At 40.7% G+C, this 23,091-nt stretch overlaps 2 protein-coding genes across 2 annotated transcripts; both read left to right on the top strand.

The window, feature by feature from the left end:
• The first annotated feature begins 4,423 nt into the window (after positions 1-4,423).
• Positions 4,424-7,362, top strand: LOC125879557 (amine sulfotransferase-like). Its single transcript, XM_049561504.1, has 4 exons — positions 4,424-4,559; positions 5,829-5,923; positions 6,130-6,301; positions 6,381-7,362. The coding sequence occupies exons 1-4, from the start codon at positions 4,424-4,426 to the stop codon at positions 6,488-6,490; spliced, it is 513 nt and encodes a 170-aa protein (XP_049417461.1). The 3' UTR covers positions 6,491-7,362.
• Positions 7,363-8,053: 691 nt separating this feature from the next.
• Positions 8,054-23,034, top strand: LOC125879867 (amine sulfotransferase-like). The gene is made up of 6 exons (XM_049561976.1): positions 8,054-8,276; positions 8,389-8,597; positions 19,764-19,890; positions 21,722-21,816; positions 22,010-22,181; positions 22,267-23,034. Exons 1-6 carry the CDS (start codon positions 8,135-8,137, stop codon positions 22,374-22,376), a joined length of 855 nt encoding a protein of 284 aa, XP_049417933.1. The 5' UTR covers positions 8,054-8,134; the 3' UTR covers positions 22,377-23,034.
• Positions 23,035-23,091: the final 57 nt, after the last annotated feature.

The raw sequence follows: 23,091 nt of genomic DNA, 5'->3' as shown, positions 1-23,091 counted from the left end.
GCTGACGCATAACTGGAGTCAGATTAGATAGAGTAGCTGTGCGCTTCGAGTACACATTGTTTTTCCTGATGCTAGTCAAAACAGGAATGACAGACCTTGGAGATGACTCTGGCTGATACTTTTCAATTTCAAGATGTGTTTGATCATGCCACTGGCTATTTAAGATTGCCGGTATGTTTAAGGAAGCGGCATGGGGTCTGACTCATCTCTGACAGGCACCTGAGTGATGACGTCTAGGGCTACTATTTAAGAGTTCATCAAGCTGACTGAGCTTTAGGGTGGCAGCATTAACTAACTCCTTGATTGGTGAGCGTGGTGGAGGGGGGGAGGGTTGATGCTGCCTCCGTGGTGATTGTGGTAGTGGTGGGGAGGGTCAACGTTGGCTCCTTAGTGTTTGCGCCGGTGCTGGGAGGGGGCGACGTTGGCTCCTTGGTGGTTGTGGTGAAGGGCAGGAGGGGGGTTGTTGGATCCCTGACTGGGACAGGGACATCCTCTGAATGCCTTGGGTGATGTGGAGCAAAGGGTCAGGTGAAGGGGGAGAGATGCAGGCTGTCTGTCTCTGTGCCCCGTACTTGTCCTTGGCTCTTATCTGTCCATTCTTGTTTTGGTATGGCCTTCCAAGGGCATGACGTAGGTTGGCCCTGAGTGGTCTGCATCCAGTGATGTTCGGATGAATCCCATCACGCTGAAAGTGATCCTTACAGTTCCAAAAGATGTTAAAATTGTCAATGAACTTTATCCCATGAGTGAAGCATGCCGATGTCAGCCATGTATTCAGGGCAAGGAGTCTGGTAAAAGACTCGACTCCTTTCCCCAGGGTTGGAATGGGGCCAGAAATGAACACATTTTGTGACGGACAGTCACTCAGTTTCTCCAGGAGCAGGGAAAAGTCTTTTTTCAGGATCTCAGAGCCAGTTTTTCCTCGTAGAATGTCAAAAGACCCAGCATGGATGATGATCCTCATGTTACTGGGATGTGTAGAGAGGATCCCTGGCAACAGCTCGGTTAGCTCCCTGACACACGTGTCAGACACTGTTAGATTTTCAGTCTTTGCCATTCTTACATGCTTGGTTATTGAGTCTCCGATCAGGATGGTGTCTGGCTGATCAGATGGGGGGGGGGGGGGGGGCATTTTGGATAGCCTTAATACCACAAGTGTGATTGGCCTGCCTGGGTTCAGTGTAGTTGGTATTGTCACACATTTCATTTGGAGCCAGTGCATCGTACCTGTTCTGTTGAGAGAGTTCAAGTGGAGGGGTGAGCGTTGGGGCTCTCTTGACTGATTTCCTGCTGGATTTGTCTTTGCGCCCAGTGACATCAGACCAAGTCCTGGCTGGAGTTGATGCTTTTGGTCAAGCACCAGTCCTGTGCCAGTAGGAAGGGCCGTTAGGGAAGGCCAGTTTGGGAGCCTCTGCAGCTGATCCAGTGGTGTTAGAACATATCCATGGGACTGTGTCAGCCAAGTCAGCGATGGTATGCTCCACATTTGTTGTATTTCCATATATAAAAGTCTGTCCATCAGCACCTTGTATGTTAGCTGCCACAGAGTCAATGAATTGCTCACTCTCACGAATTTGCTGTAGCGTTTCATTCTTCATTTGAAGCTGCCTTATCGTCTCGGTTAGTTGCTCACACTCTGTGCAGCTCACAGATTTTGCCATCTTGTCCTTGTCCTAATCACAGGTTTCCAGTCACAGACACAGCAAAAGGCTTGCACTGTGCCTCAGCCCTGCTCACACAGTACTAAAGTGATGAAAAAGTGGTGAAAATATGGCAGTAGTCCTCTGTATCTTTCACAAATTAAAGTCCAAATGCTTTATAAGTATCCTGGATCTACTTTCTGTAGCTTTTAGCAGAAAAAAAAACAAGTATATCCACAAAAGAATGTAAGCAAAGCGGAGCGCAAGCAGCAGAGTGTCTGCACTGTAAGAAAGCCGGAAGCAAGCAAGCAAGCAAGAGTATTAAACCACAATTCTTGTTATTTGAATGACAGAAATATAGGATCTTAATGAATGGCGCAACATGGAAGCATGATTATGTAATAAAACAGGTGTTTATTTTAGGATGTGAAGGGCTGTGCGTGCGCGCACAATGTTGCAACATTGGACATTTATTACTGACCAGTACAGGTTACTGTTGGCCGTAACCACGCCAAAACAACCAACAAACAACAACTTAGCTGTAACTCCATCTGTGCACTCCTGCTCTCTCCTCCAGCTCGCTCATAAACACACCAGCACGCGCACTCACACAGCCCTCCTCATCCCCGTCACACTCGCACCCTGCACCTCATTCAATCCCAAACATGCCATTAACTCACAGAACATTGACATTATAACAGAACATTTTCTGCAGGGTCGCTACAGTACATAGCCTATAACATTATCAAATCATAGCTTTTAAAAAAAAACAAAAAAACAAACGTCATATCTGACCAGCCCGGCCTGGGCCCGTCAGAGGGAGGGGGGCTCCCGGCCCAACCCGGCTTGGGCCCGCGGGATTAAACAAAGAGAAACAGAGTCCCGAAATTGCCAAATAGCTACATGTCCGCTTTAGCTGGAGTCAGATGTCCTTTGCTGCTGCTGAGCTCCACCGATTGATGTAAGAGACTCGTGATTGGTGGAGCGAGTCAGTTACCATTGGCATTACCTGTTCATGTGAAGAGCGAGTGAATGAAAGGAGGGGTGTCTTGGTGTAAACCATAGAGACAGGATGACCTTCTGAACAGATATAGTTCATTTTCATCTTTGAGATCTGTTTTGCTGTGGTTCTATGGCATGACTGTGGGTGAAAAATGGCTTCAATTAAATGTTCCATTTATAAGTTACTGCCTCGCTACAATATGACAAATTTTATGATGTAAACTTAAAGTGAGCTTCCCCTGTTTGACCAGCAGGGCCCATGCAGCCACCAACTGTACATATCTTTGTGTATTAATATGTTCCCTTCACTATTTATTCCATATATACTCTGTATATTACCTTGCACTCCTGGTTAAAAAAAACATTTATGAAGAACGAAGCAGATATTTTACTTAGGTAAGGTCAAATCTACCACAGTCTGCAAATATTCCCTCACAAGTCAAAGCTGTGGTAACACTTCATAATACAGCACACTGTGGACAGTGTAATTACCCAACACTTACCAGGTACGTCATCTTAACTCATAGTGTAATATTGTTGTATGTAGTACTGGGTACTCACAAGCAATGTTCGAGTAAAGAAGAAACTACTCATACTGTGAGTATTTTTGAAATACTGGCTACTTATGGGGTGTTTTAGAGGAAAGGATAAATTACTTGTAGTGTAAGTATATTCTAAGTAATGGGTACTCACAGGGTACCTCTAAAGTAATGATGGTATACAGTATTTCACAGTTGTGATGTGCTACCAAAATGGAATACATGTGGACGTACAATAAAAAAAAATAAAAAACTATTGCCCTTTGCTCATGGCAGTTGTGACAGTAACTTCTGACAGCTGTGCCTTCGAGCTACACCCCCAATCCAGGGATTTATTATGCCTATATCTGTATAATTTAGAAAGAAAATGACTTGAGAACTTTTGAAATGGTTTTCTACTTTTGAAAATTAGCTCCTAACAGGCGTGTTCATCCAGCACTGCAGCAGCTCATACAGGGTGGGCTGGAGCAAAAAAGAAAAAACGTACCTTTGTCACAAATATGGGAGGCTTGTATTGCCATCCAAGGATTAAACAACATAGTGTAATACAGTACTGTAATTAGACAGTAACAGCAAGGTGTTAATTGTTCTCTTCTTACTACTACAGTGTGAAATTCAGGGTGCTGGCTGTATTATAAAGTAACCACTGTTTCCTCTCCTTACCTTCTTCGTACCCTTGACTGACAGTGTATGAGTGGGGAGTTCAGACTGGACTATAAAGTTTCCATACCATCCCCATTTTTTGGTCACCCCTCTGTTGGGGTACCTAGCACACAGATCTGGCACTAGAAGGTGGAGCTGTGAACACTGCAGTCCTTGACTGGTCAACAGCAGATGGTCACTCTGCTCATGGCTGAGCTGTGGCTGGTTGTGAGGGTTATGTAACCACCAACAAATTTCTTATTTAAATAAATTTATGAATTTTAATTGTATAATGAACTGATTTATAGTTTCAGCTGTAATTACGAGATACAAAGTCAAAACGAACAGACATAATAAAACTTGTACTTTCTTAAACAACAGAAAAAACAAAGTCAAATTTACAATAATTAAACATCTGATTTGCTAAGTCCAGACTCCTGATACAAATTCAAAGTTTGTGACTCAGCAATCTTTTTTTTTTTTTTCCAGCAGGAATAGGCTTCTACATTTAGTGCGTGCCTGAGCTAAGACTCAAGGTGTGGTGTGAGTGGAGTTTGGCATCAAGGAGAGAACGTACTGGTTTCAACTCTGGGATGACTGATGTTTGTTTTTATCTACGTGATGCGCAATCCAAAGGACAACATTGTCTCCTATTATCACTTCAGTTTCAGCTGTAGCGACTTGGAGACTCCCAAGAGCTTTGAGGACTTCCTTGAGCAGTATCTGGCAGGCAATGGTAAAGCACCTGATAATCATCTGATCATCAAGAACTGACAGAAAGATTTGATGGATTTTTAATGCTATGTTAAAAAAGTCTGGATTGTGTGTTTTTGTTGACAATACATTCAGATACAGAGCACTTTTGAACATTTGAAAATCTCAGTATTTAAAAATCTCCTTTGGCCCAGGACACTTTTACAGGTCAAGTGTTGGTTTATTCAATGCTGAATGATTTCACCGTTATTGTCGTAGTGTAATGTACACTCAGCTCTTTTCTGTTGCATTCGGGCCAGTAGATTTTGCAGCAGAAAAATTACTCTGAGCACATGTGTTTACAAGTGATGAATTACTATTTGTTAATGTAATGTTGTATGTTGTGTTTTTTATGCCTCCACGCCAGTGATAGCTGTGGTCGGAGGCATTATGTTTTCGGGTAGTCTGTCTGTCCATACGTCCATCCCATTCTCATAAACATGATATTTTAAGAAAGCCCTGAGGGAATTTTCCAAATTTGGCACAAATAATTAACTGATTACTCTTTAGTGGTCAAAGGTCAAGGTTACTGTGACCCCGCTAAACATGTTTTTGACCATCATTCAAGAATTCACAGGCTATTTGACAAAGTTTCACACAAATTTTTAATGGGACAAAATGATGATATTTTATATCCAAAAAGTCAAAGGCCAACTTCACTGTGACATCATAATGTCATGCAAAAATACTTTTCTGGCCAACGTCATATCTGAGAAACAGAAGGGGAGACATTTGGTCAGACACTGAATAAGTGACACTAATCTTGAGTGCCCATCTTGAAACTGTGCTGATTGTATAGATCTTCTGTGCTGCTGGAGGAAAGATGTGTGTAAAGCATTCATGTTTTCAAAGACATTGATGTGAACTGTAAGTGCAACTTGACTGGTGCATGGATACATACAACCACAAGCCCTGGGGAGGCCATGATATGAATTTTTATTGTCTTTATGACATTTTAATGGCAGACTATATCAGTGGATCTCAACCACTTTGCTGAAAGGACACCTTTTGTATCACTGAGTGAACTGATGACCACACAATGTTTATGACAAACTATTTTTTTATGATCCCGTAACATTTGTATTACACTTTTTATGGTGCACTGTTCTTTCTTTTGACATCTCATACTGTTTATTGCACTACTCTTTGTACTGTGTGGTTCGTTCATGTACTGCTGCTGTGACATGCACATTTCCCCTCTGATATAAATAATCTTTTTGTTTATCCATCCATCCATCCATCCATCACACAGTTGGAGCATCTTCCTGGTTTGACCACATCAGAGAGTGGCATTCAATGAAAGACCAGTACAACATCCTCTTCCTGACCTATGAGGACATGATTTTGGTAAGATGTGGTTTCAATGTGGTTGTTCAGCATTTTCATTTAGCTTGGACTAAAATATGGTGTGGGGAAGGGATGCATTTCAAAACCATTTAATACTATTAATTAAAAAGAGCCATGTTAATTTGAAAAAATAACCCTTTTTAAAAGAATGTGTTCTTTGTCAGTGTTTTAACTTGTTGTCTGTTGGGCCTCTGTTTCCCTTTTAGGACCTGAAGGCAGCAGTGACTAAGATCTGCACTTTCCTGGGGAAAAACCTGAGTGAAGCAGCCATTGAGGAAGTTGTGGAAAAAGCTACGTTTAACAACATGAAGAAAAACTCTAAAGCCAACTATGAGTTTGTGCCAAAAGATAAGGTGCAGAAAGACTTCATGCGCAAAGGTAACATAAAATAACATAACTGCAGCTCATGAGACATGTAAACAGATATCAAGACCAGTTTGTTTTTCTGTCATTACAGGTAAGATCGGTGACTGGAAGAACACCTTTACTGTCGCTCAGAGTCAAAGAGTTGATCAGGTTCTTCAGGAGAGACTCGGGGATATGTCTCTGAAGTTCATCTGGGAATAAGCAGAGCAGCCACACAAACCTCAAGATGTTTACATCTGTTTAAGCCTGAGATCCCCAAAAATCATTGACAGATATGTCTATCTTATGCTTACAATATCTGCAGGAGCTAATTGTAACTGTTGATATGCATCACAATAAGGCTTTATAACCCATGTTTGGAGAAAAAACATGAAGACACATGCGCAGAAATCACTAATAAGTGTAGTTGGCCAATTTGGTGTCTTTACTGAAGTCAACGGGAGTTAAACTGTGTTTCTTTATGTATGGTGAAGGCTTGTTTGGTCACTGAATCTGACTTTACACTTCAATTCTCTTTGTCTAAAATGAGAGTAAAGAAAACATTTTTTATCAGTAAACAATACAGAATTAATATAGAGACTTTTTTAGGAAACAGGTTCTCTGAGTTTACATTAATCAGAAAATGCGTCTTATTTTTATACATTCCTTTAATAACAGATGTTAGGACATGGAATCTTTTTTATTTTTCTGCATTTAGTGCAGTCGGAGGCATTAATTTAAAAATCCAGTGACAGATGAGACTTCAGTCTCTCTGTTTGAACAAACATCAATATGAAGTATAGTGGTAGCAAATCATCTGATGTCAAAATCATGTCAGACAAGAGATGAGAAGTTTTGTTTTAAAACAAAAGTTTGAACTGAGCCATGTTGGTTTTAAAAAAAAGCTGACCTTTCAGAATGATACAGACCACTTTTCAGCGGTCTGAACGGTTTCCCGTTCCCACTTCATTCAAAACCCCACAAATGAATCTTCTGTTTGTTTGGTGACTGCTGTATTTTTTGTGTGTGTGCTTATGCATTTCTTTGCCTCCAGTTTCATATGAACAACTCAAAGTACATGTCAAATAAAATTTCTCCAAACATGTTTCTTGTTATTTTAGGTAGTTATTATCACGCTAATGTATGTTCAAGTGTTCATTTCCCCAGATAAGTTGGTTTTAATTCGTTATTTGATTCTATAAACAGTCTGACCATCTCGAGCTTTTATTTTGGTACTTCCGGTGACCGGCAGTGTGAATTTGCATATTAGCTAAATATTTAGTTTCACCCAGAACATTTAGATTTAACATTTAACATTTAGATTTATATTTAGCATTTAGATTTACATTTAGATTTAATATTTAGATTTAACTATTTAATATATTTCTAACTTAACAAATATTGCTGTAAATGTGGTAAAAGGTGACGTTAAAAAATTCACAATACTTTTTTAAACATTGTTTGAAGCTGAATGTGGCAAAATGTTGATGTTATTTTCAGCGTGAGACACTTTACAAATGGCACCCCATATGTAACCACTTAAAATGTGAATAATTTGAAGTTTTACAAAAAAAAGTTTTGCAACTATAAATGAACCATGCTCAGTAATTTCACAGATTAATAGACAGACTCAAGGGTTTTTAAACATAAAATCATTAGCACTTTGTTGTATTTCCAAGTTTCTGTTGGTGGAAGTCTGTAGCCAGCTGGCAGTGTTTCAGATATAGGCTTGTACATAAAAGAGCCAACAGTCAATAACATATGAAACAAATCAAAGTCCAGAGTCCAGCTACTGTACCTGTGAGCTGAGAGGTTTTCTCTGCTCTCTAACACTTCTCTCTTTGTTCTGTGTGATTCAGAAGAAATATGGAAAAGATCTCTGATTTACTCTTCAGGTATAAAAACTACAACTTTGTCGTTGACTTCACAACTCCAGAGCACATCGATTCTCTTCAAAGTTTTGAAATTCGAGATAGTGACGTATTCCTCGTCACTTATCCAAAGTCAGGTGAGTGAGACAAACTCTTCATCACATTATTTGCTTTTACAGTTTTGTGCATTGCTGGGAACAGATTTACTGATCAGGTATGATGTCTCCTGCCCCCCTCCCAACTCCACAGGTACTATATGGACTCAACAGATCATCATCTCCATCCTTGAGTTGGATGGGGGTCTAAAAAAATATCCAAACAACATGGAGCAAATGCCGTGGCTGGAGCATAAAGTGGAGGGTCGAGAGGATTACGCTCTGCGACCTTCTCCAAGGCTCTTTTCCTCTCACCTCACCCCACCTCTTATGCCTCCAGGACTGAAGGACAAGAAGGCAAAGGTCAGTATTTTATGGAAGTCCATTGTGTTCATATGATCAAACTTCACATATCTTTGTGTAATAATATCTTCCCTTCACTATTTATTCCATATACTCTGTATATTACCTTGCACTTCACTGCTATTTGCACTGGTTAAATGTTTAACTCAGTCAATCATTTATTTGTCACATGAGGTCATACAAACTGTAATACTGCCATGATAGAGGAATCTCATTTGAAGGAGGAGGAATCTAAAAAGTTAAAACAGGATTGGGTGGGACAGGTATTTTTCTCCCCTGGCTCAGGTAGAGCCAAGGGAGTCTGTATTCTAGTTGCTAAAACAGTCCCATTTAAAGCTAGCAATATCGTAAGAGATAAGGATGGTAGATACATTATAGTATCTGGTTTCTTATACAACACCAAATATACTCTTGTAAACATATACGCTCCCAATACTGATCAGGCAACTTTTATCTCAGCTCTTGTCCTTAGCGAGGACACCATTAGATCGTTCAGGGCCCATGTCCTCCTCTGATAGAATATCAGGGACAGCAATGGAGGGATTACAGTCCTTATTTGGTGTATCTGATATCTGGCGATTGATAAACCAGGATGCACGAGAGTATACCTACTATTCCAGAGTGCACAATTCCTACTCAAGAATTGATTATATACTGCTATCCAATCAGTACACTCATAATATTATTGATTCTCAGATACATAGCATTGTATTATCAGACCATGCACCTGTCTCTGTCTCCTTTTTCCCATCATCCAACTTATGCAAAACCAAACAGTGGAGACTGAATAATTCCCTATTAAATAACAATGAGTTTGTTGAATCTATCGAAAAAAGGATTACTGAATTTTTTGAGATTAATTTAGATTCTGTTTCATCGATCTTCACTGTTTGGGAGGCTTTTAAAGCCACCTGCAGAGGATGGGTGATTAGTTATACAGCTGCTGAAAAAAAGAAACGCTTTGAGAAAAAAAAAACCCAACTTATGAATAAACCTAAGATAATTGAGAAACAGCATATGTCAAACCCTTCTAATCTTGAATTAAAGAGGTCTTTACTTACTACTAGAGCTGATCTTCAAAGTTTGTTGCATGAGGAGACTGCCTATGCTCTTTTTCAGCTACGCAGACAGTACTTCGAATCAGGAGACAAAGCAGGGAAAATGCTTGCCCATAAACTCAAGCAGGTTGAGAATATGCAATCAGTACCAGCTGTTAAAGATAACAGTGGCACCCTTCAAACTGATACTAATTTTATTAATTTGGCATTTATGCAGTATTATTCCAAACTATATGATTCTGAATTTAAGGCGAGTGATCAGGAACTACATACTTTTTTTAATGGATTGGAACTCCCTGCCCTCAATGCCAATGATAAAATAGATTTGGATGCCCCGCTCACCCAAACCGAGATTCAGATTGCAATTAGGAAACTCTCCTCTGGGAAAACGCCCGGAGAAGATGGTTTTAGTATCGAATTTTATAAACGGTTTGATAAAGCTCTCTCACCAATCCTCTTAATGCTATATCAGGAAATTATTGAAACTGAATTAATGCCACCCTCCATGCGGCGTGCTACCATAACTGTTCTCCCTAAACCAGGTAAAGACCCCCTGCAGATGGATAGCTACTGACCGCTTAGTATTTTAAATAATGATTATAAAATCCTGGCAAAAGTATTAGCTCTGCGTTTGGAGAAAGTGGTCCCTTCTCTAATTCATTTAGATCAAGTCGGATTTATTCCGGGACGCCTCTCTGCCAATAACATGCGCAGACTTTTAACGGCTGCAAATCAGTTAGATACTCCTGTAATTGCTGCGTCTTTAGATGCTATGAAGGCATTTGATAGAACTGAATGGCCTTTTCTCCTAACCACACTCTCCAGATTTAATTTTGGATCTCAATTCATACACTGGGTAAAGGCACTTTATAACACACCAGTATCAAGTGTGAAAACTAATGGGCTGAAATCAGCAATATTTAATCGGCATCGTGGCGTCCATCAGGGATGTCCCGTCTCGCCTTTATTATTTGTCCTCGCCCTGGAGCCACTAGCCTGTGCTATACGCGCTAATAATAATATTACAGGAGTCTCTATTTGTGATTTTAGCTTTAAAATGTATTTGTACGCGGATGATATCTTGGTCACTTTAAGTAACCCCTCCCTCAGTTTCATTACCAGCTCTTCTTGATATGGTTGAATCCTTTAGTCATCTCTCTGGGTACAAGATAAACTGGAGTAAAAGTGAAGCGATGCCACTGAACCAACATACATCACAATCTGATTTAGCTGGAACACCTTTTGTATGGAAAAGTAATTGTATGAAAGATCTTGGTGTTATTATTACCTCATCTATTGCTAAAATTTTCCACTTGAACGGCCCTTGTTTATTAGCTAAAATTAAAGATGACTTAAATAGATGGACAGTATTACCCATCACACTATGGGGAAGGGTGGAAATTCTTAAAATTAATATCTTACCCAGAACTACATATGTAATTTCGGCTATTCCATACCATTTCCCCTTTTCTTGGTTCAAAAAAATTAACTCACTGTTTACCCAGTTTATCTGGAATAAAAAGAAACCCAGAATAGGCCATAAGAAACTTTCAGTATTAAGATCACAAGGTGGCATTGGTGTACCAGATGTATATCGTTATTATCTTTCATTCAGTGCAAGGTATCCCATGGTGTTGGCTTATAAAACATACTTTAAGAAGGGCAGTTGGGAGTGGCTGGAGGAGATGCTTATTTCTAAAGCTGCCTCGTTGTGGTACTCTGCTAAACCTCCAGCAACTCTCAAAAACTCCATAATTAATTTTTCTTGCTCCATTACAAAAATGCTACATAATAGACTGAGAGTGAATGTGTTACACATGTACAATGATGACGACATGTGTTCAGGTTTTGTTGACTTTATTTGCGCAGGACAACTGCAAATATAACAAGAAAGAAAGTCTTGGATGAGTATAGGCTCTTTGTGCTGCTATCTTGACTGTTTACGCTGTACAACTGAGTTTACTTCCTTGTATGCACAGATTGTAGCCAAAAATAATAAAGTGATACATAACGCATCTGTTACTGACCTAACATCAGATGAATACTGAATAAACAACATAACATGTACAGCCTTCTCACTAATGAACTCAATATTGTGGCTGCTTTTATCATTGACTTGTATAAATGACCTTATAAACATACACAAATGGCACGAGAAATGAGGGATAAGCTTAACCAAAATTTATTGGGCGCTTGTGCACTTCTCTCACCTGCAAATATAACAAGAAAGAAAGTCTTGGATGAGTATAGGCTCTCCGTGCTGCTATCTTGACTGTTTACACTGTACAGCTGAGTTTAATTCCCTACACACCAGGATTACAGCAGCAGTCACTCAAATGCAATTACTTAAAGTGAAGCAGGTGAGATTTTATAAGTGACACAAGTCGTTTTCAATTATATTAATAAGAAAAATAATGGTAGGGGGAGTCATTTAATTACAAGAACTAATAAAATAATAATACTGGATATAATCTGAAATCTCCAGGGTGCCACAAATGGATTATTATTACCATCATGTCCGATTTGGTCCAATATATTATTGACTGCTGGAGGGACCCCAATGAATAACAAACTGTGGCAACAACTTAGGGTTCTCACTGTAGGACAGTTATTCAGTGATAATGGCATCCGCTCCTTCGCTGAAATGAGAGGTTAATTTAATATTCCAGAGTCATCATTTTTGGTTTATTGTCAAATTAGATCTGTTATTTATAAAAGAATACATGGTAACACTACCCTCTCATTTAAGCATGAATTAGACCGAAGCTTAATACAAGCTGTCACAAAGCGTGGTATAGTCTCTAGCATATATAAACTTGTATCCCTTGTCTTACCTAATCCATTCATTCCCACTCAACAGGCATGGGAGAGTGATCTTCATACCTCACTCACTCCTAAACAGTGGAATAGTATCTGGAGGAGGGAAACATTATCATCCAGGTGTGTGAGATATAGGACTATATAATTTAAAATATTGTGTAGAGCATATTTGTCCCCCTTTCACTTGTCTAAAATGGGTAGAAATTTATCAGATAATTGTTGGCATGGCTGCGGAGGGGGTGGAACTTTTATACATCTTCTATGGGACTGCCTTGCAGTTAGGACTTTTTGGTCTGGAGTTGTTAATGTTTTAACAGACATATTAGAAGTCAGAATATCTGCCTGTCCTATCACATGCCTTCTTGGTCATAGACCTGACCATATAAAATCAAAATCTGTGCATGTCCTTCTGACTATGAGCTTCCTGGCTGCAAAGAGAATCATTCTCATGAACTGGAAGACTCATAAACCTTCTTGTTTTGCTTTGTCTGGATGGCTCAAAGACTATTTGCATTTGTTAAGTATGGAACGTGCTACTAACTTACTTCTTTAATAAAGGATTACAAGGACACTGGGATACTGTATGTGCTTTTATTGACTCAAATAGACATTATACTAATATGATTTTATAATACCCTAAAACCATGCTTTATTATGATTTAAAGCCTGTACCAGGTACCATACATGATTTGTAAACCTGTGCATATGTATATATGTATATGGTCGTGTCTATATATGTGTATATGATCATATATGTATACATATGTGTGATTATGTGTGTGTGTGTGTGTGTGTGTGTGTGTGCGTGTATGGTCGTGTATGTATGTATGTATGTGCATATGCGACCATGTTCGTATGTATACGATCATATATATGATTTCATAACATTGTACACCCCCTTCCCTCCCCATCTATCCTTCTAATTTATTACTGTCTTATATTGTTTGTTTTTTGGGGGGTTTTTTTTCACTTTTTTTTTTATTTCTATTTTGATGTGTTGGTATGTCTGCTTTGTTGTTACATGTTTATAATAAAAAAAAAAATGTAATTAAAAAAAGAATTAAATAAATAAAAAACATGAAGTCATACAAGGTACAACTCCAGTGAAGTGTGACCCTGTCAGCTCCTTCAACCTTTTCATTGCAATATTGTCCCTTTTTTGTATACATATATGATCTTCTTACATTGATGGCTGCTGCTTTATAAATGTCCATATCTCCAGATGGTTCTGGTCAGTCATGGTTTCTGGTTGTGGAATGATTGAACTGTAGTTTGGGGTATTTCTGTTGTTTTACAAATTGAATTCATCACAGACTCAGTCAATTCATGCCATCTGTGACATCGACAGTGGTGTTCCTGGAACTTGCTCCAAACTTTGACTGACCTCATCTCTTGTGTCACTGGGGGCCTGAGTCATAGTTTGTGGGTGGGTAGCAACTCTAAACTGCAGCCACCTCTGAACAGTGCATAGCAGTGATCCAGAGTGTTGATTCTCCTTGTGGTGCTGCTCTGTTAGATCGGCATATACAAAAAGGAGTCACCTAGTTAAACGCTGTCCGGTATTTCAGTTTTGGTGAAACAAAGGATTTAGCAGCTCCTGATATCGAAAACTGATGTGTGCAGAGAGGTCAGCCAGCTGCATTTCGTTGTCTCAGTACTTGTATTCTGTGCAATGAAAATAAAGTTGACTCTGATCTTATAGTTTAAAAGATATATAAGTTCAAATTAAGAAAACTAAAAATTTATGAAGAACGAAGCAGATATTTTACTTAGGTAAGGTCAAATCTACCACAGTCTGCAAATATTCCCTTACAAGTCAAAGCTGTGGTAACACTTCATAATACAGCACACTGTGGACAGTGTAATTACCCAACACTTAACCAGGTACGTCATCTTAACTCATAGTGTAATATTGTTGTATGTAGTACTGGATACTCACAAGGAATTTTTCGAGTAAAGAAGAAACTACTCATACTGTGAGTATTTTTGAAATACTGGCTACTTATGGGGTGTTTTAGAGGAAAGGATAAATTACTTGTAGTGTAAGTATATTCTAAGTAATGGGTACTCACAGGGTACCTCTAAAGTAATGATGGTATACAGTATTTCACAGTTGTGATGTGCTACCAAAATGGAATACACGTGGACAATAAATACAGTACTTCCTAAGAAGTCAGTCGAGTCAGTCGGGTGAAGTCCAGCAGCAGGTAGAAAACCACAGTTCGCAGGATATCAGTAACGCTGCCACTGAGGAGGAGGAGGAGGAGGAGGGGGGGGTTAGTAAGAGAGGATGCAGGTGACACTTACGCCGGATTTCCACTGGATGCGTTTCCGTTGCGGAACGGCAGCGCTGGTTATCCGCTGCGTGCTCCGCCGTCCGTCAGTACCCACCGGCTGCGTTTGCTGTGCGGTGCGGTGCAGCTCCGCCGGAAGACATCTCGGTGCACTGCCATGATTAATATCTCCTCGTCCATGGTGTTCATGGGGTGAAATGACGTCTGAAAACCTCTGACCTGTTGACTTCAGGCCTGCCTCTGCCCATTATGTAGTTTTTAAGGTGTAGTGCAGGGAAACATGATCCGCCGTGAACACTGTGTATTTTATTTTGAAAATTAACCGGATGTTTTATCGTGTTTCTGTGCACGACTTCCTGCCCCGCACGATCTGCTCTGTGCTGAATTGCTGCGTTGTGCTCCGGCGTCCAGCAAAAATAGAAGTCCTGCGTATCTGTTGCGGAGGGCTCCGGAGTGCCGGAGCTGAGACGGAGCCGGAACGCAGCACAGCCGCAGCCGGTGAAAACACACACATTGACTAGAATGGAATCCTATCGGCTCCGCTGCCGTGCCGGAGCAGAGACGCAACCACACGCATCTGGTGGAAATTGGCCTTTAGGCCAGTGTGCCAGTCAGAGAGAGAACCATGGAGCAAAAGGTTAGAGTTAGATGGCCTAGGGCAAATGACAGTAAAGAATGGGAGATAGTTAATAGAGAATTGTCAGTAATCTTGAGTAGGCTTAGAGGAAATGCAATAGAAAGGTTAGAAAAGATGGCAGATATAATGTACTCATATGGTGTAGAGAGGTTTGGGTTCCATGAGAGAAAGAGGGGTGAGAGGGTACAGTCAGGTAAATCTAGGCGGCAAAGAGAAATAGAGGAGCTAGTCAAGGAAAAGAGACAGTTAAGAAAGCAGTGGAGAAAGGCTACAGAAGAAGAAAGGGAGGGAATTAAGGTGTTGCAAGAGAAGTTGAGAAACAGGCTAGCAGTTCTTAGAAGGGCAGAGCATCTCAGGAAAAAGAGGAGGAAGAAGGAACATGTAAGGACAGGTTTTTTCAGCGACTCTTTTAAGTTTGTTAAAGGATTGTTCAGCCAGGAAAAGGGAGGGCAGCTCAAAGCAGAAAGGCTAGAGGTTGAAGAATATTTGAGAAACACATTCAGATTTAGAGAAGAATAGGATAGTAGGTTTCCCACCCGATATCCCTCCATTAGAAGGGATTGAGCATGAGATGGATGTCAGACCACCTAGGTGGAAGGAAGTTCAGGAGGTGGTCAGGCGTGCAAAGGCTTCTTCGGCCCCAGGGCCTAATGGAGTCCCCTACCGGGTTTATAAAAGTGCACCTGATATCCTTAAATTTTTGTGGAAACAGCTAAGAATAGTTTGGGAGAAACAAATGATACCAAGAGCATGGCGTAGGGCAGGGGGTGTCCTCATTCCTAAGGAGAAGGAGTCTGTGGACCTTAGTCAGTTCCGGATGATTTCACTGTTGAATGTAGAGGGGAAGATTTTCTTTAGTGTAGTTGCGCAGAGATTAGCTAGCTACTTAGAAAGGAATAGCTTAATAGATACCATGGTGCAGAAGGCAGGAATACCAGGTTTTTCAGGGTGTTTAGAGCATACTAGCATGATCTGGCACCAGATTCAGGCAGCGAAGATTAAGAAAAGGGACCTGCATGTAGTATTTTTAGATCTTGCAAATGCATTTGGTTCAGTACCGCATAGCCTCATTTGGAGTGTGTTTGACTACTTCAGAGTGCCACAGGTAGTTGTTAACTTAGTGAAAGCATACTTTCAGGATATTAGGTTGTGTCTAAGTACAGCAGGCTTCACAACAGGTTGGCAGAGGCTAGAAATAGGCATCATGGCAGGGTGTACACTTTCTCCATTAGCATTTACTATGGCGATGGAAGTAATCGTCAGGGTTTCTAAGTGGGTGGTAGGTGGAGAGAGACGGCAGAACAGGTTGCATCTTCCACCAGTTAGGGCTTACATGGATGACATGACACTGGTGACCACAACAATGCCATGTACAAAGAGGCTACTAGAGAAGGTAAATAAGAACCTCAAGTGGGCCAGCATGAAGATCAAGCCTAGTAAATCTAGAAGCATCTCGATATGTAGAGGGAAGTTAAGTGATAGGAAGTTTGTCATAGATGATGAGGAAATCCCAACAATTAGGGAAAAGTCAGTGAAGAGCTTAGGTAGGTGGTACAATGTGGAGTTGAATGATGAGGAACAGGTGATGAAATTTAGGAAAGATGTGGCTGAAGGATTGGATAGAATAGATAAATCAGAACTTGCAGGAAAGTTGAAGTAGTGGTGTTTGCAATTTGGGCTATATCCTAGGTTAATGTGGCCATTGTCAATTTATGAAATTCCAATATCCATAGTGGAGAGAATTGAAAGGTCGGTTAGCTCCTATATTAGGAAGTGGTTGGGCACTCCTAGGTGCCTAAGTAGTGTTGCATTGTATGGAAAAGGGATACTTCAGCTGCCAGTATCTAGTTTAACAGAGGAATTTAAATGTACCAAGGTCAGGACAGAGCTCTTGTTATCTGGGAGTAAGGATGTGGTAGTTAGGAGTGTGGTTCCAAATCCAACCAAGGGGAGGAAGTGGAACCCAAGATCGGCAGTTCAGGAGGCAGAGGCAGCTCTTAGGCATGCAGAGATTGTAGGTAATGTTCAGTTTGGAGGCCTGGGGCTTGACTCAGGCAAACCGGTATGGAATAAAGCAGGTCTCAAAGATAAAAGAAAGCTGGTTGTAGAACAGATACGTAGACAGGAAGAGATGTCAAGGGGTGCAAAGGTAGTGGCCCAGGCTAAACAGGGACAGTGGTTGAATTGGGAAAGTGTAGAGAAGAGGAAGCTTAGTTGGAGGGACCTGTGGAGTATGGAGGAGAATCGTATTAGATTCCTGGTAGGGGCTACATACGATGTGTTACCAACCCCCCAGAACCTAAAACTGTGGGTAAATGAGGACCCATCATGCCCAATGTGTTCAGGTACCGCAACCTTAAAGCATATTTTGTCAGGCTGTAAAGTTAGCTTGTCACAAGGCCGATATACATGGCAACATAACCAGGTGTTGAAATGTTTAGCTGCAGGCATTGAAGGGAAACGAAGACAGGTGAATTCAGAAGGTGTTAAGGATAGGAGTTTAGCAATTCAGTTTGTCCATGAGGGAGAGAAATACAGAAGGGATAAGTTAGTGAGGAGGCAAGGGTGTGGCTGACTAGAAGGTGCTTGTGATTGGGAAATGCAAGTAGATTTAGGGGGAAAGCTTGTTGTTCCTCAGGAAATAGTCTGTACCAGGCAGAGGCCTGACTCAGTGTTGTGGTCAGTGAGTCAACGGATAATTTATTTCATTGAGCTGACAGTTCCTTGGGAAGACTCAGTGGAAGAAGCCTATGAAAGAAAAAAGCTTAGATATGCAGACTTAGGAGCAGAAGCTGAGCAGCGAGGATGGAAGACTAGGATTTGTCCAGTGGAAGTGGGGTGTAGGGGATTCATAGCACGATCAACTGTCTCGCTCCTGGGGGAACTCGGAGTGCGGGGACAGAGTTTGAGGAAGACAGTGAGGGAAATGTCAGATGAAGCAATTAAATGTAGCCAGTGGATCTATAAGAGAAATAAAGTCAGTTGGGGGCCAGCAGGGGAAACTACTAAGCAGGGTATATAACTCCTTGAGATCAGGTGGAGAGATCCACTTCCTCTCAGGAGGAAATCCAGGAAGAGGAAGGTTATTTAAGCGTGAGAGTGGCCTATTTGAATCCATTTTGTTTGAGGCCATGCGGCAAGGTGAGTGTGCTTGCTGATCCTGTAAGTTCATTTAGCTCCTTTAACTTTAACTTATATTGTAGTTATGCTATGTAGCATGTGAAATAGAGTATGGTGAGTGTGCTAGGAAAGGTAGTATCGGCCCTGTCTCTACCTGGAGCTCGCATAAACAAAGCCTGGGTTTGGTTGAAGGTGGCAGTGCTGTTTGGGCTGAGAAAGCCATGTGTAAGTAAGGTAAAGGAGGTTATTGGGTTGGTGCAGGGAGGGAAGCAGTGAGACCTGGCATTAGGGGAGTGTCTCTGGGACGCCAGAGATCACTGTCTAGCCTCCCGGAGGTGTCGTGGGACCAACTAGACGAAACACTGGTGACCCCAAAGACATGCTAGTTATCACTGCTCACTGGTTTGTATCGTTAAGCCTTGCCATATTAGCTTATCATAGGGCTTAGGAGGTTATTCACCGAGTGCCAATTCTTTCTCTGGAGCACAAACTTCTTGTGTTTATTCGAACGAGAAAGACTCTCACTGCAGGCTGTTTTATTTTGTTGAGAAAATGTTGGTGTGCAACCCCATTCTGTGCAGAATGATAAAGGAGGAAATACAGTCAGTCCTGGATGGAGCAGTGAGTGACAACAACCCCGCCTACATTTAAGGGTACTGTTTGCGGTGGAAATGCTAAATGGACCTAGGTTAGGTACCATGTCTGAAGGGTTACTTTTGGCTCCAAAGGTACCATAATGAAAGTGTTTGGTTGAAACAGGGCTCTAGTATGTGTGTGTATGTATATAGGTTGCTATGCACTTTTTTACTGTTGGGTTTTTATTCAATTAAAAGTCCAAATCCAAAAGATATTTAAGAAGCTCACAAGAACTGCTTCACTAACACCATTATTATAATAGTTGAAGATTAACTTTCTGTCAAATGAATTGAATCATATTTTCAGCTGTAATAATGAGATACAAAGTCAAAATGAAAGTCAAAACCTGTACTTTCTCAAACAACAGACGAAACAAAGTGAAAATTACGATAATTAAATGTCTGACCTCCTAAGTCAAAACTTGTGATACAAATTCAAAGTTTGTGACTCAGCAATAATTTTTGATTTCAGTAGGAATGGGCTTCTATATTCAGTACATGCCTGAGCTAAGACTCAAGGTGTGGTGTGAGTGGACTTTAGCATCAAGGAGAGAACGTATTGGTTTGAACTCTGGGATGACTGATGTTTGTTTTTATGTCAGATTATCTACATGATGCGGAATCCAAAGGACAACATTGTCTCCTATTATCACTTCAGTTTCAGCTGTAGCGACTTGGAGACTCCCAAGAGCTTTGAGGACTTCCTTGAGCAGTATCTGGCAGGCAACGGTAAAGTACCTGATAATTATCTGATCATCAACAGCTGACAGAAAGATTGGGAGGACTAATGTTATATTTTAAAAAGTTGGTTTGTGTTGACAATTGGGCCCGCACAATAATAGAGATGCATTGAGTTTGTGTCTTCTCCCGTCCCGCAGGAGAAAACACATCATTTTATAGGCTATTAATAAAGAGATTCATGGGGTTGTTTGTTTCGTTTCCCTGGCCTGCATGTCTTTTGACGCACTGGTCAGGAATAGCACTCCTATTTCGTTGTTTTCATTTAGTTTTTAATGAAATAAAGGCTGTTTCATATTCTATTCTCCCCCTCTGTATTTTATTTGTTTTTCTACCTTTATATGATCACGCAGTGATTGAGGTTAAGGTCTCTTTTCTAAGAGAGACCTGAATAAGAAACATTAATGAGATAAAGATAAAGCCTATGCTCAATAATACCGGCATCATCACGCCTCTTTATGTAATTAACAAATAGCAATGAGAGTAGGCTGTGAGTGGCTCAAATAACACTAATAAATAACATAAAATAAACAAAGTTAACGAATCAATTTAACAAATGAATCACTTGGCCATAATATTGCTGTGGAGGAAGAGAATGTTGCTGACTGACTGCGGTCCCAATCCTGTGTGTCTCTATTCCAAGATGTGCCCACAGACACTAAAGGCCCGCTCTGAAGGCGCACTGGATGTGGGCATACTGAAGATGAAACCCGCCAGCTTTGAGAGTGCTGGGAAGTAGAGGGCTCAGTGCACCTTCAGACCTTGATTGAGCTTCTTTTCCACATCATTTGTTAACTCCATCCTGTCGCTATAGGCTACATCTCGATCCCACAGTGTTTTTTTAGCAGCCTGTTCCCGCCCACAGCAAAGTTCAAACCGCCCACTCCTGTAAGATTTGGGTTGGGTCCCGCAGGACCCAGCAGGACCCAATCCCAGTGCAGCCCTCTAGTGTAATGTACACTCAGCTCTTTTCTGTTGCATTCGGGCCAGTAGATTTTGCAGTAGAAAAATTACTGTGAGCACATGTGTTTTGAAGTGATGAATTACTATTTATTAATGTAATGTTGTATGTTGTGTGTTTTATGCCTTTCACGCCAGCGATAGCTGTGGTCGGAGTGTGTTTTGAGTTTGTCTGTCTGTCCATACGTCCATCATGATATTTTAAGAATGCCCTGAGGGAATTCTCCAAATTTGGCACAAATAATTAACTGATTACTCTTTAGTGGTCAAAGGTCAAGGTTACTGTGACCCCACTAAACATGTTTTTGACCATCACTCAAGAATTCACAGGCTATTTGACAAAGTTTCACACAAATGTTTAATGGGACAAAATTATGATATTTTATATCCAAAAAGTCAAAGGCCAACTTCACTGTGTCATCATAATGTCATGCAAAAATACTTTTTTGGCCAATGTCATATCTGAGAAACAGAAGGGGAGACATTTGGTCAGACACTGAATAAGTGACACTACACACACTACAAGCCCTGGCGAGGCCATGATATGAATTTTTATTGTCTTTATGACATTTTAATGGCAGACTATATCAGTGGATCTCAACCTCTTTGCTGAAGGGACCTTTTGTATCACTGAGTGAACTGATGACCACACAATGTTTATGACAAACTATTTTTTTATGATCCCGTAACATTTGTATTACACTTTTTATGGTGCACTGTTCTTTCTTTTGACATCTCATACTGTTTATTGCACTACTCTTTGTACTGTGTGGTTCATTCATGTACTGCTGCTGTGACATGCACATTTCCCCTCTGATATAAATAATCTTTTTGTCCATCCATCCATCCATCCATCATACAGTCTTTGCATCATCCTGGTTTGACCACATCAGGGAGTGGCATTCAGTGAGAGACCAGTACAACATCCTCTTCCTGACCTATGAGGACATGATTTTGGTAAGATGTGATTTCTGTGTGGTTGTTCAGCATTTTCATTTAGCTTGGACTGAAAGATGGTGTGGGGAAGGGACGCATTTCAAAACCATTTAATACTAGCAATTATGAAGAGCCCAATGACAGCCTTGTTAAAACAATAAATTCTTTGTCAGTGTTTTAACTTGTTGTCTGTTGGGCCTCTGTTTCCTTTTAGGACCTGAAGGCAGCAGTGACTAAGATCTGCACTTTCCTGGGGAAAAACCTGAGTGAAGCAGCCATTGAGGAAGTTGTGGAAAAAGCTACGTTTAACAACATGAAGAAAAACTCAAAAGCCAACTATGAGTTTGTGCCAAAAGATAAGTTGAAGAAAGACTTCATGCGCAAAGGTAACGTAACATAAATGCAGCTCATGTGCAGAAACATGTAAACAGATATCAGGTCCAGTTTGTTTTTCTTTTTCTCTCATTACAGGTAAGATTGGTGACTGGAAGAACACCTTTACTGCCGCTCAGAGTCAAAGAGTTGATCAAGTTCTTCAGGAGAGACTCGGGAATATGTCTCTGAAGTTCATCTGGGAATAAGCAGAGCAGCCACACAAACCTTAAGTTCAATCAGGAGAGACAGAAGAATAATGTAAAAAATAATGTTTAATACATAATGTGAGTGTACAGATTAACAGATGATTTGTGCTGATTAAGATTTAACTGAAGTCTCTGGCACATGGATATCTGGCTCAGAGACATCTGGGCGGCAGGAAGATAAATCCCCCAAGGAGTCCAGATGTTGGTGGATGTGGTGGATGATGACTCTGGGGCTGATGACTGACGAGGCGGATGAGGCTGATGAATCTGAGAGGACTTGATGGTGATGGGGAAGTGGAGGGCATGCACAGCTGCAGCATGAAAGATCTACAGGCAGAATGAGAACAATATTCAAAATGAGAGGCAGTAAGATGATAGGCTAACAAAGAAAGCGTGTCACTGTGAAGTTCATCTGGAAATAAGCAGAGCAGCCACACCAATCTTAAGATGTTTATATCTTTTTTTAGCCTGAGATCCCCAAAATTAATTGACACTGTGTGTGTCTTATGCTTACAATATCTGCAGTAGCTAAATATAACTGTTGATATGTATCACAATAAGGCTTTATTGGTTTGGAGTTCTGTACCAGTAAAACATGAACACACATGAGCAGAAATCACAAATAAACACAGCTGGCCAATTTATTGTCTTAATTGAAGTCAACAGGAGTTAAACTGTGTTTCTTGATGTATGGTGAAGGCTTGTTTGGTCACTG

The sequence above is a fragment of the Epinephelus fuscoguttatus genome, linkage group LG19 (assembly GCF_011397635.1).
Source record: "Epinephelus fuscoguttatus linkage group LG19, E.fuscoguttatus.final_Chr_v1".
Lineage (NCBI taxonomy): Eukaryota > Metazoa > Chordata > Actinopteri > Perciformes > Serranidae > Epinephelus > Epinephelus fuscoguttatus.
This window is presented reverse-complemented; position numbering and strand designations above follow the sequence as displayed.